Raw genomic sequence first — 26811 nt, forward strand, 5'->3', positions numbered from 1 at the left:
CAAATATATATAATAGACTCTGTGTAAGAGTCTACTACTTAGCACTAAACAACAGAAACAAATCATGACCACAACACATATTCCCAACACTCTGAAGAGTTCTATGCCCAGTCAACTGCAGTCAATTCCACCTCCTCACTTTCTAGTCACCCCACTCACCTTGCTGTGTCACTATAAATAAGAGCCACACATTCTGCAATTTCATAAAAATGTATTAACACAGTATGTATTCTCTTGTGGTTTTGCTTCTTTTGCTCTGCATAATGTTTGTGAGATTTGTTATGTTGTTGAGTGTACCTGTAACCTATTTCTTTTAATTGCTGACTAGCATTCCATTGTATGAATATAGTAAAATTCATCACTTGTTTACCCCCTTTAGATTATTATAAATAAATTACAAACATCTGTGTAGAAATCTTTGTGAACATATGCATCTTTATTTCTCTTGGTTAAGCAACTATGAGTGGGAACGTTGGACTGTACAGTCAACTTTTTCAGAAACCTCCAAACTGTTTTCTAGAGTGGTTGTACCATCAGACGTGCCCATCAGCAAGTAGGAGTTCCAGTTCTGCATCCTTGCTGACATCTGGTATTATCAGTCTGTTAAATTTTAGCAATTTTAGAAGTTGTGTAGTGATATTTCATTGTGGCTTTATCTGCATTTCTCTGATAATTAATGAAGTTCAGAATCTTTTCATGTGCTTATTGTCCATTCATATATCATCTTCTTTGGTATACTATCCATCCAAATCTTTTTCCAACTTTTTCATTGGACTGTTATTTTCTGAGTTTTTAAAAAAACTTTTTAGAACATAGTCCAGACTCAAATTCTTTGTCCGATATTTGAATGATGAGTGTTTTCTCCTGGTCTGTGGTTCACCTTTTCATCTCACTGGTATCTTTCCAAGTAGAAGTTTTAAATTTTGATGAAGCCCAATTTATTCATTTTAAATTTTTAATTTGTACTTCTTTGCATCCTAAGAGACCCCTGTGTACTCCAAAGTTACAGGGATTATTTTCTGTATTCTATTAGACAGCATATTAAAAAGCAGAGATACTACTTTGCTGACAAAGGTCTGTATAGTCAAAGCTATGGGTTTTCCAGTAGTCACGTGTGGACATGAGAGTTGGACCATAAAGAAGGCAGAGTGCTGAAGAATTGATGCTTTTGAACTGTGGTGTTGGAGAAGACTCTTGAGAGTCCCTTGGACAGCAAGGAGATCAAACCAGCTAATCCTAAAGGAAATCAATCCTGAATATTCATTGGAAGGACTGATGCTGAAGCTGAAACTCCAATACTTTGGCCACCTGATGCGAAGAGCTGACTCACTGGAAAAGACCCTGACACTGGGAGGGATTGGGGGCAGGAGGAGAAGGGGACAACAGATGACAAGATAGTTGGACAGCATCCTGACTCAATGGACATGAGTTTGAGCAAGCTCTGGGAGATGGTGATGGACAGGGAAGCCTGGCGTGCTGCAGTCCATGGGGTTGCAAAGAGTCAGACACAACCAAGCGACTGAACAACAACTAGAAGTTTTATAGTTTTAGTTATTTATTTAGGTCTGTTTTTGTGTATGGTATAAGGGTCAATGAAGGTTCCTTTTCTTTCTCACAGAGTTATCCAATTATTCACACACCTTTTGTTGAAAAGACTATCTTCTTTTCCACTGAATTATCTCAATGTTTTTGTCAAAAATCAATTGAGCATATATCTATTTCTGAACTTCTGTTCCACTGATCTGTAACACCTAGCCTTTACACCAACCCTACCACAATGTCTCAGTCACTGTAGCTTTATAACAAGCCCTGAAATCACATATTATGGGTCTTCTAAACTTTATTCTTTTAAAAAAATGTTTGCCTATACTAGAGCCTTCACTTTTTTCATATAAACTTTAGAACAAGTTTATGAATGTCTAGGAAAAAAGTCTACTGGGATTTTACTTGAGATTGCATTGGAGAGGATTGTCATTATAACATACTGTCCTCTAATCCATGAACATGGTATCTCCATTTATTCAAGTCTTAACTTTTCTCAGCAATCATTTCCCACTCTTCAGTATACAGATTTTCTACACACACACACACACACACACACATAAATTGCTTACTGTTAGTATGTGGAAATACAACTGTTTCTGCATATTTACTTTATACCTTGTGCCCTTTTTAAACTCAGTTATAGTTTTAGTAGCATTTTTAATAGATTCCTCAGGATTTCTACCCCAGTAAAAATGAGCATGAATAGTGCTCAAATACTGGTTTCCAAATATCATTTTCTATAAAAGAAACCAGGAGCAATGGCTGATTCAAGGGCAAAAGCTAGGAAAATACCAGATAAGCCTGAAACATATTATATTGAGTCAAAAAGGAAGAAAGTGCTCAAAGAAAGACAGGAGATGTCAAATGGACAGAAAAACTAGTTATAGAGAGATTTCCATTAGCCATTCCTTCAGTATGGAAGAGAAGCAAAGCTCTTCTTTATCAAAGAAAGGTAATAAATGCAGAAGAAATAATGGAATTAGAAAATCACCACTTGAGAAACACCATAATAATGATACTAGATGCTAGAACAGTATACTGAGTAAAAGTTTGACAAGAAACCAGATATTTACAAAGACTCAAGGCATTTCCCTACAAGGTACTTTTTAGCTATGAAGGAAAAAAAAATAACTTTATAGAGGAGGAATGTTGAAGATACCATTTTAACCAAGTGGTTAAAGTTAACGTCACTAGCATTAGGCTCTCATCTGCCTCCTGGCAAGAACACATGCATCTATGCTATTCCTTCCAAAAATGTGTACGCTGAATATAATGATGAAATATTACATAGGTCTAAATTAAGGGTCATTCTATAAAGAATAAATGTACTTTTCAAAAATGTCATGGTCATAAAAGAAAAAATCAAGGAACTATTCCATATGAAAGAATATTAATGAAACACACTAACTAAATACATGTGATCCTGCACCAGAAAACAATGTTTTTCTTTCATTACAAAGGACATTGATGAGACAACTAACAAAATATAAATGACGTCTATAGATACTGCCTCACAGTTAATTTGCTGATTTTGATAACGGCACTGTGATTATACTAGAAAATGCCCTCATTTTAAGGAAAGGGACATTAAAGCATTAGTGGGTGGAGGGGCAACATTACTCTCAAATGGTTCTGAGAAAAAAACAAAACCAAACCAGGTACATGCAGCAGACGAAACGGGTTTCCCCAGTGGCTCAGTGGTAAAGAGTATGCCTGCAAAGCAGGAGACTCAGGAGACACGGGTTCAATTCCAGGGTCAGGAAGATCCCCTGGAGAAGGAAATGGCAACCCAGTCCAGTATTCTTTCCTGGAAAACCCAATGGACAGAGGAACTACAATGGGCTACAGTCCATGGGGTTGGAGAGATTCAGACACGACTGAGCACACACATTGGGTACACAGCAGATACAGTACGTATGATAAAATGTTAACCTCTGGGGAACCTGGGTGAAGAATAAAAATTGTACTATTTTTGAAAGCTTTCTATAAAAATAAAATATACAATAAAAAGTTAGAAACAAATCACACGTGCAGTTACTTCCTTTACTGAGCATACATACCCAGATTTTCGATGGTGTAATAGCGCTGTTTATAGTCTACTTTTATGGTCTGGGCATGAGGGCTGCCAATGCCATAACCAATGGCATAACCTCTGACCACAATGTTTTGATTCTCTGGAGGCGTCCAGCTTACTACGATGCTAGTGACCAGGGGGCGGACGTGAAGGGAACTAGGCACTTCTGGAACACGAGTTTCTGGGAAGGAGAGAAGAAGAGCAAGATGAGATTCAGATCCACCTTCCTTTGTAACATTTCATTGTCCTTGGGGCAAGGTGTTTAGGTTTCTGCCAAATTATCTGGGGCTAAGTGTTTTTTTCCATTATGGCCAAGAATTTTCAAAGAGAATATGTATGTATAGTGAAGTATGGCCACAGTTTAACTGCAGCCTAAGAAAACCAACTCAAACAACCTGAAACACAAGACACTGCAGTATTATTATAATTTGGAAGGAAAAACGAAGAGGTCCAAGAGCCTTCCCAATGGAGAAAAATAAACTGTCTTTCAATTGCTGCCCACTCCTCTTGGTCCCATAGCTGATTACCACACTCTACCCCGTGGAATGAGATAAGCATAGCACACTAAATAGAAGACTGCTGTCAACAGGTGATCAAGTTTCACATGACAGTGATGATATCAGTTATTTACTCCTCAAACTAATATGGTAAGTCGGAAAATATGAAACTTAGAACCACAAATTGATTTAAATGGTGGGAGACTAAGAGACTTTAAAAGGTAGCAATTTGCAGTATCGTTCACACACATTATCTCAAGGCATAAACGCCTATCTCTATTTCAAAATCAGTAAACAAAGCATTACATTAAGTACCCAGGTCTTTTGCCTTTTAAGTGCAGCACTTGGCTCTGATAAACACAACATACACACACGCATGTGGAGTCACTGAATACACTGGTGAGAAAAAGGGTGAGGTCACTAGGACTAAGAGAAAAGGGAAACTGTAACTAAAACAAGGGCAGTCTACAGGGTGCAACCTTAACTTTGAGATCATCCACCTACTTCATGGCCTTGGTGAAAAAGCCAGACTTAAAGCACTTGCACATTTTTACTTGTTCTGGTTCTACTTACAGGGACAGTTCTCAAAAGGCCACTATAAAAAATACATTCTAGGGGACGTGCTGTATTACGGGGAATGACAGCAGAATAATCCACTGAAATCCAGATTTAAGCCACATACACCCCAAATCTATGCCTTATAGCTTGACTCATTTGACTTCAGTTAGTACCCAGACTGTTCCAATCCTGCTGATTGTTGCTCTTACCATCTAAGTCACTTTCAAAAGTTTCAGCTGACAGCCAGTCAGTAGCTGGGCCTGTACCATTGACTGTCAGAGCAGCCACTCGGAAATTATATTCGGTTCCCCGATCAAGACCTGCAATGCAAACAATTAAAAAAAGGGGGTCAAACAAGAGCTTTGGAAAAACAAAAGATTAAAATCTCCCCTTAAAGTAAGTATCTCACCCACCATCTTAGTACAAAGCTACCACCCTGGTGGCTCAGTCGGTAAAGAATCTGCCTGCTATGCAGGAGACCCAGGGTCGATCCCTGGAGAAGGGAACGGCTACCCACTCCAGTATTCTTTCCTGGAAAATCCCAGGGACAGAGGAACCTGTTGGCTACAGTCCATGGGGTCACAAGAGTCAGATACGACTTAGTGACTAAACTACCAACATCACCACCACCCCTATCCTGATAACATTTCAGTTAAAGTTAATACAGAACAAGCAATACATAAATACAGCACAGAGGAGCTCCTATCTCTAGATAGGAAGCCCAACAATCCAAGAGGAAAACAAAATAAATAAAGCTCCCAGGAGACTTTAGATTTTTTAAAAGAGCTTGAAGACACCTTAGAAATGAGGACTTTCCAGGTGGTGCTAGGGTTAAACAACCCACCAGCCAATGCAGGAGACATAAGAGATGTGAGTTACATCCCCAGGTTGGGAAGATCTCCTGGAGAAGAGCATGGCAAAATGGGCTTCTTGGTGGATCGGACGGTAAAGAATCTGCCTGCAATCCAGGAGACCTGGGTTTAATCCCTGGGTAGGGAAGATCCCCTTCTTGCCTGGAGAATTCCATGGACAGAGGAGCTTGGCAGGCTACAGTCCCTGGGGTCACAAAGAGTCGCACAGGAGGGAGCGACTAATACTTTCACTTTTTCACTTTGTTACTAAGGAGGCTGAGACCAAAAACAGGCCCAAGGAATGAAAGAGTTACAACAAGGGAACAAAGTGAGTTGGTCTCAGAAGACACCAAAGACCAGAAAATAATGCAGAGGTGTAACTCCTACCACTTTACCTCTGTTCTCTGGGTCACCCCATAACCACAAAAGAAACATTTTAAGCATCAAATATGGCCTAGAAATCTATTTCTCAACAACCTACTTGCTCGTAAGTATATACAATAAATAAAAGAGGAATAAAGCCTTTTTACTATGCAGTCTTTCATATTTTTTACTATCAGCTAATGAAGTACACGATATAAGAATGTATCAAAGGCAACAAAGATGTACATGTAAAAGTCTACAAAGTGGGGAAACGGTCAATTTTTTTCTTTTTGTGTTAAAATACATATAACATAAAATTTACCATCTAAGCCATTTTTGAGTGTACAGTTCACATTCATACATTTTTTAGAGCACGTTGATACCAGATACTGTGAAAGGTCTTATAAAGGTTATGAAAAATTATCCTACACCTCCCATTATTCAAATAACAGGATCATTGGCCAGAAACTAGTACAAAAATTCCTAAGAGAGAGCTACTGAGACAGAGGTTGGCCAGGATGCAGGATGAGCCCTGGCTCAGCTAAATCTGTCACATGGTGCAGAGGAGAGGTGGGCCTGCTCTCTGCATGCCCGTCCTGATTGGTGCTGGCCCACAAGGAAGCAAACAGCAAGACAGGAAGAGAAACAGAACAGCTGGGCCCCAGTCAGTCTACCCCCCTCCCCTCCCTGCACACACGGAAAGTGCCAGAGTGGGCCACACAGGCATCTGTAACCGTTAACCGACGACAATCTGGATATTAGCAAACATGGTTCAGTTGGGGCTTGAGAAGAATTCAGCCATCAGGTTATCACTCCCTCTCCTCTGAGGAACTGGAAGGTAAGAGTGACGGCGAGTGGGAGAGAGTGCACACGAGGAGGTGAAGCGAGGCTAAGTACAGAGGCTGACCTCCCCTCCCTCCAGGTGACCTACGGAGCTCGCAGGCTAAAACCAAGGCACTCGATTCACATTATAGAGACACGGCAGAGTGCGTTAAGTGCTGTACGCAGCACAAAAAGAAGAAACAACAATTACTGGCTAAACCTTAAAATCCCGTAATTTGTTGTTCAATACAGGATCTTGGGAACCTATACTATTCCTCTAATACTTATCAGCTTCAAGTTAACACTCAAGAGAATAACAACCTTCCCTTCTCAGGTTTGATCTCTGGGTTGGGAAGATCCCCTGGGGTAGGAAATGGCACCCTACTCTAGTACTCTTCCCTGGAAAATTCCATGGGCAGAGGAGCCTGGCAGGCTACAGTCCATGGGGCTGCCAAGAATCAGACATGACTGACAGACTAAGTGCACATACACCTTTTGCTCATCATTATACACCCAGTGCCACTGCATGCCAATAAAAGTTCAATAAAGTCTATTAAATGAATGAATGAATCTAAATATAATTTTAAAATGCAAGAATTTTCTTGATTAACAAAAGGCTATTTTTTATTAAGAAAGTGGTATTTTGCTTATATAGCAAATGTTTCACTGAGGAAATGGATAGTCTCCTCAGGGGAAGGACTATATTTTTATTTATTAGAATCAAGAACCATGCCTGGTATATAATAAGTACCTACTATTAAATATTCAGAATACAAGCTTCATCTTTGGGAAATGGTATTCATCTGTGTCTGGAGTATAATCAGACTGACTTTTAAAAACATCCATGACCAATTTTGCAGGAATGCTCCTTTGGTGAGATTTCTCAGCAACACTCCTGCAGTCACATTTATCTGCTGCAGCTTAGAGCTGTGGGGTCCAAGTGAGGAAATGAGAAAACTGAAAGATACCCTTGAAGATAAACATTCACCTTCTCCTATTTTGAAAGAAGTCAATCCCATCTGTGAGGTGAGGAGTATGGAGAAACCTTGCTGGTTTACTGGAGGACTGTTTTTCACTGTCAATGGCTCTCTCAATTTTTTGAAACCCTATACCTATAAAGAAGGGAAGACCCATTATACTTTTTTGCCCCAGATCTTGGTTATATCAAGAATCTGGCCCCTGGAGACACAGGAAAGTAGCCGATGTCAAGCTTCTCTAATCCTGTCATCTCTAGCCATGAGGGAAGCAATGTAAACAAAGTTTAGAGTTCCCCAAGGGCGATGAAATTAATTTTCAAGGCTTAGATAATAATGCCAAGACTTCTAATTCTCAGGTCTCTTCTACCAGCTCTGCTAGGAAACCCCAAGAGTTTCTGAGGGGCATCTGTCTCTATTCTTTCTTCACACAATTCTAACATCTAAAGAACAAAAATTCTCTTCCAACGCTTCTCATGCAAAGCCAACTTGCTTTCGCAAAGCCAACTCTACTTCCCCTACTTAAGAAAGGAGGAAGGGGATAACTCTGACTGCTATACTAGAGATGGATTAGGGTCCATCTGATTTGTCTCACATAATGGCAAAACCATACAAAAGAGCTACGCCTGACAGAATTTTCTAAAACTTTATCAGATAATCTGTAGCAGCAAGAATGATTATTGCGTGGCTGTGGCCATTCACAAATGTTTCAGGTCACAGATACCCAAGTGGTATCAGTGTTAGAAGAAATCATTTTGTAGGCCTCTGCTACCACCTAGATTGAGTAGATTCTTTGCTTATGTAGCTTTGTTTACATGGATAATACATTAAAATAAGTTCACCACAGAACAGGCAGAACCTGTAAGAGTGTATTCTACAATTTTTATCAGGTCAGAAGTTGACCGAACTATTACAAATTCTTTTAAACAATTTTTGATTTGTGTAAGTCAACAGCCCGGAGCAGTCATTAGACTAGCGTTAATTCAAAGTTTGAGAAAGACACCATCTTCACGCTTTCGCCTACATGCAAAGCAGCTTACCTTCAATCAGCTGCGACAGCTGTGTCCCGGACACCAAGGCCTCAGTGACATCACTCTTTCGGGAAGCCTTTCGGTAGCGAACCTTGTAGCCAGTAATCTGTCCATTTTGTGCAGCTGGAGGAGGCGGCTGCCAGTGAATCACAATACTCTAGGAAACACAAGATTATAGGGAAAGACAATATACCAAATCTTGGTCCTATTTTATGTATTACTACCCTGAATTCACTGTGTAAGAGAAGGAATACAAAGGCAACAGAGTGTTCAGAGTTTTATTACTAAGCCATTTGATAATCACTCAAAGATAGTTTTAAATTTTAAACCCCTCAAAGATGGAATGGGGAGATTGTATTTGCGGGCAGTGTACTCTGGCACCTGATCTATTTTGCTAGAATGAAGATACTGGGCAAAAGTCTCAGGAAAGTTTCTGAAGGAAAATAGGAGGCCAGAGGCATGTGGATGAGGAAGTAAATCGGTGTTAGGTTCTCTTCTACATCTACTGTAAGAAGAGTGAAATTAGATAATTTCTGTCTAAAACTTTTCAAAGAGGGGACTGTTAATTATCAGCTGACTGTTTCTTAAAAGAGAAGGAATCCCAGATGACTTTTTGAAAGGACTGCCTGTCTCAGTTGTCAATGCAGCCCAGGAGGGGCTCTGGGCATCTGAGAGGCACACGTGGTCTTCAGGGCACAGTGAACTTGCCCAGGAGAGCTGGCTACAGCAATGCAACCATAGGACAGATGTCTGCCTTTGACTCACTCTGGGCTCAGCTCACAGTACAAATGGCTCCGGTATGATAAACCGCATCACCAGGTTTTGCATGTTTAAGGTCTATAACGCCATGGTTCACATAATAATAGCAGTATACTTGCAGAAAGGCTAAAGTAATTTTGGCATTAGAGAAGGGCAGTAAAATTAAACAGAATAAGCAAAAGTTGGCGTCTAAGTCCAGCTTTAAACTGGCAAGTGTAATATCTATGTCACTTTATTTCTCTGCTTGATTATGATTGTTTTGATAGAGAATCTCCCTCTTTATAAGCCCTCCTGAGGCCTAACAGGCTACCAGTAAAAATGAACAACAGTAATATAAAGTTTTACCTTTGAATTTCTTACTTCTAAAGACAGATTCTGAGGAGCAGCACTGGGAACTGCACAGACCAAAGGAAAAAAAAAAAACCAGAAAGGAAATGAAAAAAAAGTTTTAATTTCAATTACATCATGTGACTGTTCTTGGCCAGACCTTACACAAATGCACATCTCAAACACTGATATGCAACCTGAAAGTCTAACCCAGGAGCCAGTGTCCTCATGTTGATGGTATTTGGATAAGGTTGACAGTGTTTGGTTGGTTGATCAGTATTTGGATAAGGTGTGGCCATATATAAGTCATTTAAAATGAGACACATTCACATATACACATCCATACCCATGTCAAGATATACCTTTGGGAAGTCAGATGCTTATTTCAAGGATATGACGGTGACTGTAAACTTTTCTAGAGCCCAATTATATTCTGAACTTTTAATGTATTCTTCTGAATATTCTTGGGAATAGCATATCTTTATTTTGGGATACATTTTCTAGAAATGAGCCTAATGAATATGGGAAGTGAATCAGCTGGGTAGTATCATTACAAGTTCAAAGTGTGATATACACAGATCAATGACCTTGGCTTTCTTGTGGGGTTCCTAAACTGGTTTTGAAGGCAGTTTCAAGGAGAGCAAAGAGTTGTTAGACAATGGAAGTCCAGTTAAGCAACCATTTGGCTTCTGAAGGCAACTATATAGCAGGAAATACTCATTCAGATGTGAGAGGTTTGGGACTATTAGTTACAAAACAGCTGTATAACTAGTTTTTCACATATTAGAACAGAAGACAGGGTATCTCAAAGTTTATTGTACATATGCCCTCCAGTGTCTTCTTTTGTAGTAACTATACAAAGAAAAAAAAAAATTTAAGGAAACCTGATTAGTTTCTTCTCCAACCACAACATGCTGACTTTAGCTTTTCTCTCCTAATCCATACATGGAAATTTCTCCCTTCCATTCTGACATTTGGTGACCAGACACATAACGCAGTGCCCACTGCACTGTAGTCTTCTGGAGGACAGAGAGGATAGAGAGCTCTCAACCTAGAGATTCAGAGGGTCTGCAGAAGGACTTCTCCATTTGTGTTCTGAAAAAAGTCCATGGATGGTTTCAGTCATCTCCTTTTTAAGAACCTCTGACTCAGCTGCAGAGGCACCAACATAATTGTTGTTGCTGTCTTCTTCTCTTTCATCATCACCACCACCATCACAGCTAAGATCTGTTTCATGCTCCTACATGGCAGGTAGTTTAATCCTTACAACAATCCTACAAAGGAGTTTCTATTATTATCTCACTTTATAGATGACAAAACTACAGCTGCAGCTCAGGGGAGTTAACTTGCCCAAGGTATTTGTTTCAACTGGTATAAAGAACCAAGATTTCTCTTCCTCTCAAGTGCTGCCCTTAACCAACCACGCTGAGACACATTCAGTTCCTGCAACAGGCACTGTAGTCAGCATGCCAACCCACTTGATGCAGTTAAAAGTGGCTCATGGGTAGATTTAAAAGCCTATGTTAAACACAGGCTAACCAAAATAGAGTCTGCATTTATTTTTCCCAGCTTTTTATCCTGAAAAATGTCAAGTGCAAAGAGAGGCAAGAAGAATACAATGAACACCATATACTCTTTTCCTGCATTCACCACTTGCTAATATTCTGCCACATCTGCTTTATTTCTCTCATTATATTTATACATATTTATCTATCTACATATTGTTTCTGGAGAGCTGAGAGACAGTTACAGTCATTATGATACTTCACCCCTAAATACTACAGTATGTATTTCCTAAGAAAACATTCTCCAAAAAAATTATAATACAATGATCACATTAAAACCTAATCAGCACAAAACTATTATCTAATATACCTAATAACATATCTAATTTTTAATACTGACTGATACTATACCAATCTAATTATTAAGTAATTGTACCAAGAGTGTCTTTATACTGTTTTTACTCCCAGATTCAGGAATCAAAGATTATACATGTTTTACTTTATTCTATGTGTCTTTACTTTTCTTTAATCCTATAATGACTCTGCTTTTTTGTTTCTTTCATGAGACTAATATTTTCTAAGAATTCAAGCTAGTTTATTTTTTTGCAGAATGTCCACCAATTTGGATGTATGTCTAGTTGTTTCATCATGATCATACTTAAAACATTTTTGGCAGGGATACAGCACAGATGAAATAGATGAAGTTATGTCTTTCTTGATGCAACACATCACATGATGTCAGTCTGCTCCAATGGTGATGTGATGTCTGACCACTTGTTTAAAGGAGTCAAACTATAGCTCTTAAAACTTGTTTATACATTCAATGTAAGGGCTATAGACTTATACACACATTTTTAAGAAAAAGACATTTTTGAAACATTTGGATTTAGCTGAGTTTCAGGATACAATATATACGTTAAGTGCAATGAACTGTTATTTTCTGTTCTACTCTAAAAATATCTTTTTAAAAAATGTGGGTCTTGACCTACTCAGTTTCATTGGCAAGCTGTACTTTGAAAACGACTGCTTTAGGTCATGGGTCTAAGCAAATAACAGTGAGATATAAACTGTCACAAAATATTGAGGAGTTAAAAGACCTATTTAGCATGGAAATATAATTGCTATGTAGAGTAAGGCCAAGACTTGGATGATCTATGAACAAGCAATAATACTCACTTATATAAAAAAAATCTACTAAAAATAAAATACCAAGAAGCTATTCAAGTACCTGGTACTACATGTTCTATGACCTCTCAATGGATTTTTACAGCAACCCAATGAAGCTGGTATTATCTAAATTTCACATGTAAGGAAACATGCTCAGACATGTAAAGTGACTTGACTGAAGTCACACTACCAGAACTGGTATGTGAACCAAACCTTGGTATCAACGCCCATAATCTTGCTACTGTGCTATCAGGGCCCCCAAGCTCGGTATTCTGTTCCCGGGAAGAGAACTCACCATCTGAAAAAGTTCGAACAGCAACATCTTGTGTGGAGACTCCAGGGCCGTGTTTATTGTAGGCCACCACTCGGAAACTATACTCTGTGTATTTTTTCAATCCGTTAATGGTGTGGGAGTGACTTGAAACATCAACATCCTTGAGTAAAATAAAACATATATATGTGTATATATATATACACACACACAACTCAAGCCAAAAGAAATGAAGCAAATAATTAACTACACAAATTCTATATTTGACATAATGCAGATTTTTATCCCTCTTACAGAACGTTATTTCAATAGTCAAAGCAAATTTATCATAAACACTGGCAATTTGCTGATAAATACTTCTTAATAATGTTTAGTGACCTTTGATGGCAAAAACTACAGAATGAACCTTGGTACTAAGAAACAGAATTTATCAACTCACCATTTCTTATACATATTTTTTCCTCAGATTTCTAGATAAGCAGGTATGATATATTTCAACTCTACTACTCCAATAAATGCATTAAAAAAAGGCTTCATATTATACCTGTTCTTTATCAGTCCCTTTTTCCATGTAGTACAGTTTGTAATTCTGAATTTCCCCATTTCCAGACAACGGTGTTTCCCAGGTGACAGTGATGGAAGTAGGTGAAGTTGCATACGCTCGGATATTAGGTGCTGGGCCAGGGAGCTGAACTAGAAAGATTTCAAGATGGCAAGATATAAATAAAATTTATTGTACCCCTCAAGACCACTCTCAGCAATAATGGCACCCTGGCTATGTTTTCAAAACAATAAAACAATGAAACTAAGAAAACAAGTGATTTGACTCAAGAGGTTTCAGGATAATATATAATTAAATGATTTCCCTCTTTGTGACTCAAAAACCAAAAATTATCTGTGAAATATCTCAAATTTATTCAAAGAAAAAAGTCAACACTGAAGAATTCTTGTGGTTTATAAAACCCTATTTTGTAGCAGGACTGCAGCACATAAAGGCAGACATCACAGAAAGGAGCCTTCTCTTGACAGGCTATGGGGATACAATGAATGATGGACAGAGGCCCTGCCCACAGAGAACTCCAGTCTAGAGGGAAGTAAGACATATAGTTACAAAGAAGATCATAAGTGCTGGCAGATTAGGCAACAACTGTAATGAAAATGGAAAGAAGAGAGTACATAATTCTGCTCTGGGTAGGGTGGTTAGGGAAGGGAAGGACTGAAGTAGACTTTTAGGGAGCAGAAAGAATGAGCAGTTTTCTCAGACCATCAAGGTCTGAGACATTGTTCTAGTCAATGGGGGTGACAGGTGAGAAGACAGTGTTATATGGTTCAGGCTGAAACAGAATAGATACAGGATACAGAATGCTACAAAGGATGACAAGAGCCAGAAAAGGCCCTGCTGTGAGTTTGGATTATTTCTTGTAGGTGTTAGATAATTACTGAAAAATTATGAGCAGGAATATGACAAGACATGACCAGATTTGCCTTTAGAATGAACATATGAACACAAGGACAGAAGAAAAACAGCAAGGGACAAGACTAGATAAACACTCATTTTAAAAAGAGCTACCATTTATTGAATGTTTGCTATCAATCCAGCATTAAGTGCTTTACATGTATTTAAATTATATTTTACTTAATCTTCACACAAACCCAAACGAGACAGATACTGTTATCATCCCTACTTACGGATGAGCCTGAGAAGTTAAGAACCACTCCCAAATGAAGGAAAAGTTGGTGAGTGGTGGAGCCAGGGACCAAGCCCTTCCTGGCTCTAAAATGTGGACTCAGGAGGATCAGGTAGGGAATTATGACAAGACCCTCTGAAAGATGATATGACTGGAAGACCCCATGAGTGACTGACTGATCGTCTGCCCAGTTCACATCCTTTTTTACTATATTCTTTTTGTCTGACTGTCAGATTCCAGTCCCAATTTATATACAAATCCTGGGCAGCTGCCTGTGTCGACACTTTGGTGGACACTCTGCATCTGAAAATTATTTCTCTGGTGCCAGCGTTAACAGACATCCATTAGACTTAAGGAAAGGGGAAAAAAACCTAACAAAATGTAAAACAAACTGGCTTTCTTAAATAACAGCATGACAGCTTAAGATTAGTTTAGCTACCAAAGTAGAGAAACCTGAATATGGTTATTCTGACAGTTGTTTGCTTTATTTAGTCATGAATCATGTTATTCACTTAATGTTAAGAGCATATTTTGCACAGCCTGACAGGTGGGATTTGTCACACTTCTGCTGCTATGGAAAACTTTCCTCTAACTTTTTAAAAGGGAAGGAAAACAGAACAAATTCCCTTGAAATCACTTTCAGTATATTTGCTGGTTAAATGTAGGCAAATTCGATCCTAAAAAAGGCGCTAATAAATTCTTTCATCTGTACAGTGGCATTAAAACATGTGAAAATTTAAGTTGGTTTGAAAAGCTAAAAATGTAAAATATTTTCCAAGGGCTGACTCTAACACTTTGGCTTCCCCCATCTCCACCCCAGGCTGAACACATCCAGATGAAATCTCTTTCCACTGACTCTTCTTTTGCCAAAACATGTTAATAGTCACTGTGCATCCCTAGACCAGTCTCCCTAGAAGCTGTTGCTCCTTCCATCTATATTCTTCAGTTCAGTCGCTCAGTCATGTAAAACTCTTTGTGATGCCACGGACTGCAGCACGCTAGGCTTCCCTGTCCATCACCAACTCCCGGAGCTCACTCAAACTCATGTCCATCGGGTTGGTGCTGCCAATCCAACCATCCCATCCTCTGTTGTCCCCTTCTCCTCCTGCCCTCAATCTTTCTCAGCATTAGGGTCTTTTCTAATGAGTCAGTTCTTTGCATCAGGTGGCCAAAGTATTGGAGTTTCAGCTTCAGCATCAGTTCTTCCGATGAATATTCAGGACTGATTTCCTTTACTTCTGACTGGTTTGATCTCCTTGCAGTTCAAGGGACTCTCAAAGAGTCTTCTCCAACACCATAGCTCAAAAGCATCAATTCTTCTACTCTCAGCTTTCTTCATGGTCCAACTCTCTGTATTCTTAGCTACTTTCTTTTAATCAAACTCCCTTGAATAAATGATCACAATACTGCCCATTTACCAGTCCTTGTCAGTCCTTGTCTGGTACCACACTATTTTGTGAACAGAGGTCTTACTCATCTTTACATCTTGCTGCTTAGTACAGTGCCTGGAACACATCAGGCACTCAATAAATCTCTTCTTTCATCTCTAACTTGGCAATGCCCCCTTTAGTTCTGTAGTTCTCAGTAGTCTGACTTTAGGTTCTGAAGTGACCAAGAAAACCACAGGTTCTTTCCAAAGGCAAACGTGAATATGTACAGACACACAAATATTTTCATGCACCTTCAGAAGTTTCACGGCCCCAGGATGGAACCCTTGCACTGAATCAAATTCAGTGGTCTCTTTCATTTTCATCATGACTCACCCTGCATGTACACTGTTAATCCTAGTTTTGGGATTGGGTCAATCAGTTTCCTTCCCCAAGAATGTTTGCTCTAAGCCAAATGCTTTAAGGCCAGCCTCAGCTTTCATGTTTTCCTAGGAACCTGACTTGATTTACCTAACTTTACAGTAACTGTTCCTTGTTCTGTATTTCATTCTCTCTCATGAATGATACCTGTACGTGGGAATTAATGAAGGAAAATTGAGTCCGAAATCTAATAAATTGTTCCCGCTCTTATCTGAACACAGTAATTGTGAAACTCAACATCCTTTCCCTGTAGTGAGAACACATTCTTTCCTTAAGTCAACACCACCAGCCCCCACCCAGCTCTGTCTTGGTCCTCTTGTTGTTGCCTGGGTTTGATTCTTGACCTTTAATGCTCTATTACAGAGATGGTGAATGGCCTCCTATCTTGACTGCTCATTCTTGAAGGGGAGGATTCCTGTCCTGTCCCCTGCATCTCTGATAGCTTGTGCAGGGCCTGGAGAGGAAGTCCTCAGTTGCTGTTTGATGGGTAAACAGTTTGCTGCAGCATTAGAAAGTGAAATTTCACAGCTTCTTGACTTTACTTATTCCACCATCAGGCAGAGTCCTTGAATTATTTCCATAGTTTCAGTGGTAAATACATTTAATCTGTTTAGTATCCTAGTTAGCAGCTTCCTCAAATTTATCGCCCATGCCCCTCGGCTACAGTAAAATTTTTGTTACTGCAAATTTCTTAACACAGAAACACTAGTGTAGTTAATAGGAAAAGAAAACTGGAGAAGGCTCCCAAGAAAAACAATGGCTTGTGTTAAAAGAAAGTACAAGTGTAGAAGAAAGCTTCATGAGAAAAGCATTAATTCTAAATTTGACTGCTTCTTGTAATTTCTGACCTATAGTTTAAAAAACAAAATTCAAGGCATAGAAGACATTTATGAGGTAAATCACCTTAACACTAATTTCAGTTGGAAAAATCTTAAGAAATGTAACTGGAAGTAACATTATTCAGCACAAAAGACAACAGGTCCAAGGTAAAGCCTTGAAGAGATTTCGAAGAGTATGGTATGTATAAAGACCACGGCAATTCTACTGATAATAACTATTAAATACCTACTTCCTGTCTGAGGTACTGCATTAGACATGGTGGGAAATAAAAGGACAACAAATACTCTGTCTTTGCCATAAAATTAATGAGATATATTCATAACCATAATTCAAGGAAGATGTACAATAATACATCTTGCAACTTAAATAATACATAATGTAACTTAGGACTGCAGAAAACAATATTAGATAAGATCAGAGGAAGATTTTAGAATGGCATCTGAACTGGGTCCAAAGAATCAGTAAAATTTGGGTGTCTTCCAGCAGAATTATATTGTCATACACTATCTGCTGCTGTTTGATGTAATTAACTTGATCTCCTGTAACTAGTTCACTAAGATCCCTAGAAGTGAGGCACTGTTATCTCCTGCACAACTACGGTATGCCAGGCTATACATGAGATGGCCCTTCATACAGTCTTGCTACAGGAGGGGCTGACAGACAGGCGGGAGACTTACCCTCAGGTTGTGTTTCTACCCGTAGTGGAGGTGAACTCTCTCCAGAGCCATGCTTATTTTGAGCCATAACTCTAAAGATGTACACTGTTGCTGGCATTAGGTTTTGAATGGTCACCTGCATTTCTCCTGGGCGACTGGTATTCTCAACACGTTCCCTTTGGATAAACAGGGATTTGGAAAGAAATAACATCGATTATGGAAATTTCTAGAATGTGCAGTTTCATTTTCATTGCAATATCTATAGACACCACACTACATCAAAATCTTAATAAATTTAAGTCAAATTAACTCTCAAAAAAGGAAAGTTTTCTAAAAAAAAAAAAAAAAAGGAAAGTTTTGGGGGTGGAACGGTGCATGGAATATGGACACTGGTTAAGAGCAATGTCACACATGTCTGAGAAGTTGCTGATGTTCTTGCTTAAACATCACTGATATCGTTGGTCATAATCACAACTTCCTTTCAAGAGTCTTCTCAGTACCATCTCAAATGGGGTTGCTAGTCACCAATTTTGTACACTTTAAGAATCACTGATTTTTTTTTTAAGGGGTTATGTTTAGGGAAATAAACAGAAGGTGATTATAGGTATGATCCAATTTTCACAGAAAATATCAAAGAATGTTGTGTATCTTTTGGATAATAATAAAAGGGAAATTAGAGATTATCACTTAAAACTGGGAACAAAACATTAAAAATTTAAATGACTCTAATCTATAAAATACAGAGAAGGCAATGGCACCCCACACCAGTACTCTTGCGTGGAAAATCCCATAGATGGAGGAGCCTGGTAGGCTGCAGTCCATGGGGTCGCGAAGAGTCGGACACGACTGAGCGACTTCACTTTCACTTTTTACTTTCATGCGTTGGAGAAGGGAATGGCAACCCACTCCAGTGTTCTTGCCTGGAGAATCCCAGGGACGGGGGAGCCTGGTGGGCTGCCGTCTATGGGGTCACACAGAATCGGACACGACTGAGCGACTCAGCAGCAGCAGCAGCAGCAATCTATAAAATAAGCTAATAACTACTCTGATTTTTACAATCTATTTCTTACTTAAAAAAAAATTATTTTCAAACTGATCTGAAATATTTAACAAATCTTATCACAAATGGTGCAAATGGCTAGTGGTCTAGTGTTATGAGATGAAAACATAAAGGTAGTTAACAGGTTCTTTAAAACAGGTGGCTTCCAAGGCTCGATTTTTGGGGTCTGTGTGTCTACAATAATTATGCTCAGTGTACTGTACTCACTATAACAAAGACTGTATTTGCTTTCAACGGACACTGTGAAAGAAAATACTTGTTTTAGACAAATAGCTGGGTTTTTTTTGTAAGAATTACTGATTATGTGAAGAAAGATCTGTGTCTATCCTGCCGCTGCCAAGTCACTTCAGTTGTGTCCAACTCTGTGCGACCCTATAGACAGCAGCCCACCAGGCTCCCCCGTCCCTGGGATTCTCCAGGCAAGAACACTGGAGTGGATTGCCATTTCCTTCTCCAATGCATGAAAGTAAAAAGTGAAAGTGAAGTCGCTCAATCATGTCCGACTCTTCGAAACCCCATGGACTGCAGCCTACCAGGCTCCTCTGTCCATGGGATTTTCCACACAAGAGTACTGGAGTGGGTTGCCATTGCCTTCTCTGGTGTCTATCTTAAGAGAGTAATAAAAGGGCCCAAAACTACTTTGTGGGAGAAATTGTTTGAAATTACCGAAAAGTCTATTGAATTAAATTCTTACTTTAAAATATTGATAATTTTTCCTGAAATTTGTTTAAACAAATGGTTAAACAAACTGATTAAAATTTGTTAAGTTCTACATAACCATATGCCAATTTGTCTGACTGTACATGAATATCTGCATTTCAGAGATTCAAGTGTTTTTCAATAGTTTTCTATGGTTCTTTAAAGTACCTTATTTTAATTAAAACAAACAAATAGTACCCACCCACATCATATTTATAAAGGCTGCTTGTCTACTACAGTCAGGTCCATTGGAAAATATCATGGTAACAAAAGTTACTGCTCAGAGACTCTTCAGATATCCATAGATATTTTCTCTTCAGCTAAACCTCTAAATCACAAGATTTAGGAGAGTATCAACTGATTTCCTGTGATGTGAGGTTTCTGACATGTAACCCAATCACAAATGACTGCTGTCTAAAATGAAGTATAGTACGTGACACTTCACTAAACTAAAAGCTCAATGCCAGAGCACAGATTAGTTTGTTCTGCGAACTGTGCGTCAAACTTTAAACAAGACCTTTCCGAGAAAGACAGTGAAAGGGGCACTATTTTACTTTAAATTCAAGTGAGAGAGTGTTTCATTCATGTTCACATACTACAGAAGCGCTAGCAGAAGGTTCATACCCTGAAGCAGCATCACAAGTGTATGTAGAATGAGTGAATGGAAATTTGCCTTCTAATGTGTAAATTGTCTCCAGTAATGGTATCATCTTTATCTTTTTGTTTATGCCTATGTAAAAGGGGGGCTTCCCTGGTGGCTCAGTGGTAAAGAATTCACCTATCAATGCAGGAAATGAGGGTTTGATCCCTGGGTTGGGAAGATCTTCTGGAGAAGGAAATGGCAACCCACTCCAGTATTCTCGTCTGGGAAATTCCATGGACAGAGGAGCCTGACGAACTACAGTCCATTGGATCACAAAAGAGTTGAATACAAATAACTTAGCAGCTAAACAACAATAATGTAAAAGGGGAAAAAAACCTAGAACAAATTTCTACAGAAGCATTACAATAAGAAAAAATCAATAGTAGGTATGATTCCCTAAGGTGAAACATCTAACACTCGAAAAAACTTCTAATAGTAGACTGATCTGAGGTCACAGAACCAAGTCTGTCTGGAAATAAAACTTTGACTTCAGGGAAGATTTGGGGTGAGTTGTGAAGGACAATTTTCATAAATGTGTGAGGTTACAATGGGAGTTAGGTTAGAATGTCTTAGCTAAGAGTCAAAAGAGAAAGAAAAAGGTCCATTTTGTACCAAGACAGTGCTGGGTCAGAACTTAGGAGCTCCAATTCTAGTTCTGGCAACACTGCTGGCTTGCAAAGTCACTAATTCTTTCTGGGCTTCAGTTTCTTCATGTATTAAATGAAAGAATGAGCCCAGGGTGGTGAACTTCTTCTTAAAGGGCTTGATAGTAAGTATCTATAGGCCAAGACACAAAATGAAAAATATTACCGACCATCTCCAGAGTTAACCTGGCCCTCCCTATCCACAGTTCTGTATCTGGGGATTCAACAACTGTGGATCCTATAGTATCGTACTATAAGTTTACTGAGAAAAATCCACATGTAAGTGGACAAGTGCAGTTCAAATCTATGTTGTTCAAGGGTCAACTGTAGTTATTTATATAATCTATTAAAGTGTAACGATTTGAAAAATGTAAAATTTATCCTTAGGTCTTGGGCCATAAAAACAAGTTTGATTTGGCCCAGGATATATAGTTTGATTGATCCTGGAACAGACTAACAGATGTGTAAGGCTGCGTGCTAAGTCGCTTCAGTCATGTCAGACTCTATGCGCCCTACGGACTGTGGCCTACCAGGCTCCTCTGTCCATGGGGATTCTCCAAGCAAAAATACTGGAGTGGGTTGCCCTGCCCTCCTCCAGGGGATCCTCCGGACCCAGGGATTGAACCTGCGTCTCTTACATCTCCTGCACTGGCAGGTCAGTTCTTTACCACTAGCATCACCTTGGGAAGCCCTTATCCAATTCTGAAAGTGAAAGCTGCTCAATCTTGTCCAACTCTTTGCAATGCCAAGGACTATACAGTCCATGGAATTCTCCAGGCCAGAATACTGGAGTGGGTAGCCCTTCCTTTCTCCATGGGATCTTCCCAACCCAGGGATCGAACCCAGGTCTTCCGTGTTGCAGGCAGATTCTTTACCAGCTGAGTCATGAGGGAAGCCCAATTCTAAGCACTATTAATTTCTGGAATAACTTACTCTGTACTTTCCACTTAGTGGCTAATAGAACATACTGGTGTTTAATGGCATTGAAAACAAAAGTGAATATTTCACAGGTAAAATGGCAGAGGAAGGGCCCTTTGAAATTTCAGGAAGCTAGAGTACCCAGTAGAATCATACAGCTCATTACCAAGGCACACAGTGCCCCCTGGTGGTTGAATTATCAGATGCAAGAAGTAGGGGAATTTGTAAATGCAGGCAGTGGCATTTATCCTCACATGGAAAGGTTGTTAAGTCTATGAAAATAATACATTATCTTCAATTTTTAGATGAGAAAATGTAAACTTATAAAGATTAAATAAATTTTGTTTATAAAACAAGTAATGGGAATCTAGTCTCTGACTCAGTGTTATTTCTATTCCTTCACTGCTTCTATTCAGAAATCATGATCTTAAAGTAATGAAATAGCAAAAATTATTACTACAGTCTCCAAGAATCTTCCTTTGAAATACTCCCCAGATTTACTGTTCCAAGCCACTGCTCTCATCTTCATCGGGGCCCACCACATGCTTGTGTGTGTGTTTACTTGCTCAGTTATCTAATTCTTCACGACCCCATGGACTGTAACCCACCAGGCTCCTCTGTCCATGGAATTCTCCAGGCAGTGATACTAGGGTGGGTTGCCATTCCCTTTTCCAGGGGATCTTCCCAACACAGGGATCGTATCTGGGTTTCATGCACTGTAGACAGATTCTTTACTGACTTCCCACCAGGGAAGAAGCCCCACTACATGTTTAGATCAACCCAACTACTGCTGATCTGTCTCCCTGACTTCACCACTCTTCCTCTCTAATCTTGTGTAGAACCTGTCAAGAACTGCTAATAAAAGCTGTTTAATAAAACCATGTACACGCTTGCTCAACAGTCTGAAATAGTCCCTTCTTAATTGATCATGTCCAGATTCTTACCTGCATTTTAACACTTGGCTCCAAACTTCCTTCCACTTTATTATAATCTCTTACTAATTCTGATCAAAAACTCTAGGCCAGAGGTTTCTTACTTTTCCATCTTTTCAACAACAGACACACAAATTGGATCCTCTTTATGTATATTAATACTTGCCTTGTCCTCCTGCTCCTGCCAATTGATAAAAATGGTTTCTATACTTTTTTCTACTATACTTAACAAGTTTTAAAAAATATGTTTTGATACACTTTTAACATTGTCATACACAAGACAGAAATATAACTTTTATTCCTTCTACTAAATGGGGGTTAATTATCAACATTATTTCTTGAATAATTATTATTTCTCCACTGTATAAAATTACTCACTTAACAAATATTTATTTAGTGCTACTGATAAGCCAGGCTCTGTTCTAGGTGATGGTGACACTCTACTGAACAAGACAAATGCAATAAATGCGTTAATAAAAAGAGAACATTTCTGAGTGTTAAGTGTTCTGGGAAAAAAAAAAAGCTAAAAAACAAAACATGGTGGTATATTACAGTGATGTTCCGGTAAATGTTTAACAACTGGCTCTGGTTTGTAGCACTTGTCACTGTAAATACTTCCCCCATGCCCAACTTCGAGCTACTGGGTCATGTCATTGGGTTTGCAAAATTTCCTGAAAATTTAACAATTGGCTTGGGAACAAGCCATCAAGTGCCCCAGTGTGTGACACTGACAAAGAGGCTATGTTGGGCAGGTAGTCATGGAAAACCCGAGAAGAGACCTTCTGAGGATGATGGACAAGAAGCCAGACAGTTGCTTGTGAAGGAAATGCAGTCCTGCTAGAAGGAACAACAAGGCCTTCTACTAGAAGCAAAGACCCTGTGATGCATGTAAGATTGCTTCTGAGGAATTACTAAAAGCTTCTGTCCCCATGGACTTTGCAATGGGATTTGAAAGTCTACTGCAAACATTTCAAGACGGGCGCTGTTTGGTAGTAATACCTTACCTTTCTGTGACTAGTAGTATGTTTCCTTATCTTTTAATTGCAAAACATCCACTGCAGTGTTCAGATGAACCTTCCATTACCCTGTGAGCAGTGCAATCCATCTGACTCAAATTATGTCACTCACTCAGATGTCTCAAGAGTCTTAAACCAAGGGGCATTGACTTGACTAAGGTACCTATACCTTCTGAACTTGCCAGTTTGGTATTAAATACAATATATATCAAATGTAAGCACCCTAGTAGAAATACAAGCTTAACTGCCTTAACCGAAACAGGTATTTTAGCTTTCTTATTTTGGTGTGAAGTAACAGCACAACGAAGGGATCTACTCAGCAATGTTAAGAATACACAGTCAGCATGTGGCATGGGACCTCCCAAAAAGTGTGTAATTGATTGGGAAAACAACATAAACACACATAAAATAACAGAAGAGTAACAACTATGGCAGTATCAGATCATGTGTTATCATAACTAAGTGCCAATATCAGTGGCACAAATATATATATGTATATATATACAAGAGAAAAGCTACATGTGCTGAAAAAGTAGAGGAAGATTTATGAGGGCTCCATTGGGCTTAATCTGAGCCAAGAAAGATTAACTGAATTTTACAGTGGTAGCTGAGAAACGGGAAAGGGGGAAGTGACCAAAGAGAAAATGGGGGAAAAAAGGCTGCAGAGTGACAGGAATGAGATTGGTTTCATTAGAAAGTAAGTTAACTAGGGTTAAAGGAAAATAAGGTTGGATAGATAAAATAAAGGTAGACTGTGCAGTGAAGTAGCCTGGTGATTCTGGAAAATCTCCAAAAGCAATGGAGAGGCAATGTGAGTTCCTGAAAGAAGTGGGGATGGAGAGGAATGTAATGAAAATACTGTTTTAGGAAAACGGGTCACTTAGTAATCTTGTGTCATTAAGCAGACCCCTTGAGCTCAGCAGCCCACACCTGCTTAAGGGTGCAGGCAGACATAACTCCCTTAATTTCTAGAATCTGAAAGCTCTAAGTAAGACATAGCCTATAGGTTGTACTTGACTGAATCATATTAAAAAGGGTATTCTTGGTTACATCTTAATATTTCTACTTAAATACCTTTATTTACGCTCTCCCCAAGTCATCCCAGAAAGGCAGGAAAGAATACCAGGACCTTCGTCTGTTTAGGGATTTACTTTTCATGACCTACAACTAGAGACGACGTATCTCCGTGATCACATTTTCTGGACTGAAAGCTGGTACAGATTCTGCACAGCAGAGTCAGGGCAGGCACAACTGGTCTTGGGAGGACAAGATGCACCCACCCGGCTCCGGACACATAGGCACTTACCTCGCAATCCCCTCCTTGGTGTAGAAGACAGAGTAGGTAAGGTTGTCCCCATGAGGGTCTGACGCGGGTGTCCGCCATGTCAGTTTGATGAAGCGGGTAGAGACCAGGGAGGCCACGACATCCCGAGGAGCTGAAGGCAGTGGTCCAGTTGTGGCTGGTGCTAGATGGTCAGTAGTGGCACTGGTCAGTGAAGTGGGAGGTAATGTTGGGATGGCAACATCTTGTCATGTGCAAATATTGGGGAATATGAAGGGCAAACCACGACGGTTTTAAAAAAGAGAACAGAAAAAACAAAAAACAAAAAAGAAATAAACAAAACCACGATGGGAAATAAAATAAAATGAATGAACATAAAAAAGGCCATTAAACTGAAGGCTAACATGCAGGCCAGGGGTAACTACTGAAAACTAATGGGCACTAGTCAAGACACACCACTGCAGAGCAAGCAGACTTTCTGGTCACTATGATGGCTGTGGGTGAGGGACAAAGAGGGTGACAGCTGAGAACAGAACATCTCACAGGAGCACACATCGTGCCCAGGTCATTTTCTTTAGTTCTGAAAGCCGCATGCAACATCTGTCAAATTTTGCATGTTTAAGTCTTACATGTGATTAAAAAAAACCTCAGTATTTTTTCCCACTGTATCAAATATTGAATAATGTGCGTACTCTAGGACTGAGCCTAGTTACACTTACCTTGGGCCCCAGACTATCGTGACCTCACTGCAGAGCTCTATGTCCCTCTAGCTCTGCAGGAGTTCAAAAGTCACATCTTCAAGTGAAATCTAACATCAAAGTCTGCTCTCTGTGGCTGGCAATACCCAGGGAAGTTTGATAACCTTCCTCAATTCACTAAATTACAGTTCATTTGCCATCTCATCAATTCATTTAATTACAATAGTATAATACCATGAATCACAAGTCCCAGAGCCACACAAATACAGTACATATTGTTTTGTGTTTACACAAAATACAAATTGTTGCATCTGTTTGGTACAGTCCTCACTACCGAGTAACAGATTACAACTGCTAGCAGACTTCAGGGATTCAACGGGACAGATGAAACAGTGGCAAATCAGAGCTCTGCTGTTCAAATGCTTGTCTGTATGTCCCTTCTGTTGCAGGACACTTCTGATTTTAGAAGTCCATTCCTAATATACATCTAAAATATCCTTCACCTTGGAGTACACGTTTAATCTCACGATTTTAATTTTAACCTCACAATTTTCAAATGAAGGAATTCATTAGAAATGTGTCATAACTTTAACAGGGAAGTTAGAAGAAGAAGGCAGACAGGAAAATATGAAAATTCTGGACCTCATTTCAATGAGATAGTAGGAAAACAACCTCCTGAAAATGTCTGTGAACTATGAAAGAATCTTTTAAACTGAGGCAGTCTAAATGAATATGCCAGTGAGAATAAATACTCCAAGGGAAAGGACAGAGGAAGACCAATGTAAAATCTCCCCACAGCTACCATTTATTGAGCACTTTCTATATGGCACTCTGGCTCTTTGTATGAAAGTTAGTCACTCAGTCATGTCTGACTCTTTGCCACCCCATGGACTGTATCCCTTCAAGCTCCTCTGTCCATGGAATTCTCCAGGTAAGAATACTGGAGTGGGTTGCCATTCCCTTCTCCAGGGGATCTTCCCCACCCAGAGATCGAACCCAGGTCTCCCACACTGCAGGTGGATTCTTATGTGGACTCATTTAGTCTTTACAACTCTATGAAATAGGTACTATTGTTGTATCTCTGTATTATACATGGAGACTACATTTAAAAGGGCTAAATCACCCTTCCTAGGAATAGGAAGTGGTGGAGTGTTAAAACCAACCATAGTTTTTAGCTTAAGAG

At 39.3% G+C, this 26811-nt stretch overlaps 1 protein-coding gene across 4 annotated transcripts in view; it reads right to left on the reverse strand.

Moving 5' to 3' along the window:
* Positions 1–26811, reverse strand: part of NEO1 (neogenin 1) — a 219182-nt gene that overhangs the window by 39816 nt on the left and 152555 nt on the right. For 2 of the 4 annotated variants that reach the window (XM_043919671.1, XM_043919669.1), the window contains exons 8-15: positions 24955–25114; positions 17758–17912; positions 13289–13437; positions 12769–12907; positions 9820–9869; positions 8725–8872; positions 4884–4994; positions 3606–3800 (exon numbers count right to left, since the gene is read on the reverse strand). In XM_043919671.1, the coding sequence (XP_043775606.1) occupies positions 3606–3800; positions 4884–4994; positions 8725–8872; positions 9820–9869; positions 12769–12907; positions 13289–13437; positions 17758–17912; positions 24955–25114 (1107 nt within the window). Of the gene's footprint in view, positions 1–3605; positions 3801–4883; positions 4995–8724; positions 8873–9819; positions 9870–12768; positions 12908–13288; positions 13438–17757; positions 17913–24954; positions 25175–26811 lie in introns of all 4 variants that reach the window. The other 2 variants (XM_043919670.1, XM_043919668.1) reach the window with 1 other exon arrangement.

This window comes from Cervus elaphus, chromosome 12 (genome assembly GCF_910594005.1).
Source record: "Cervus elaphus chromosome 12, mCerEla1.1, whole genome shotgun sequence".
NCBI lineage: Eukaryota > Metazoa > Chordata > Mammalia > Artiodactyla > Cervidae > Cervus > Cervus elaphus.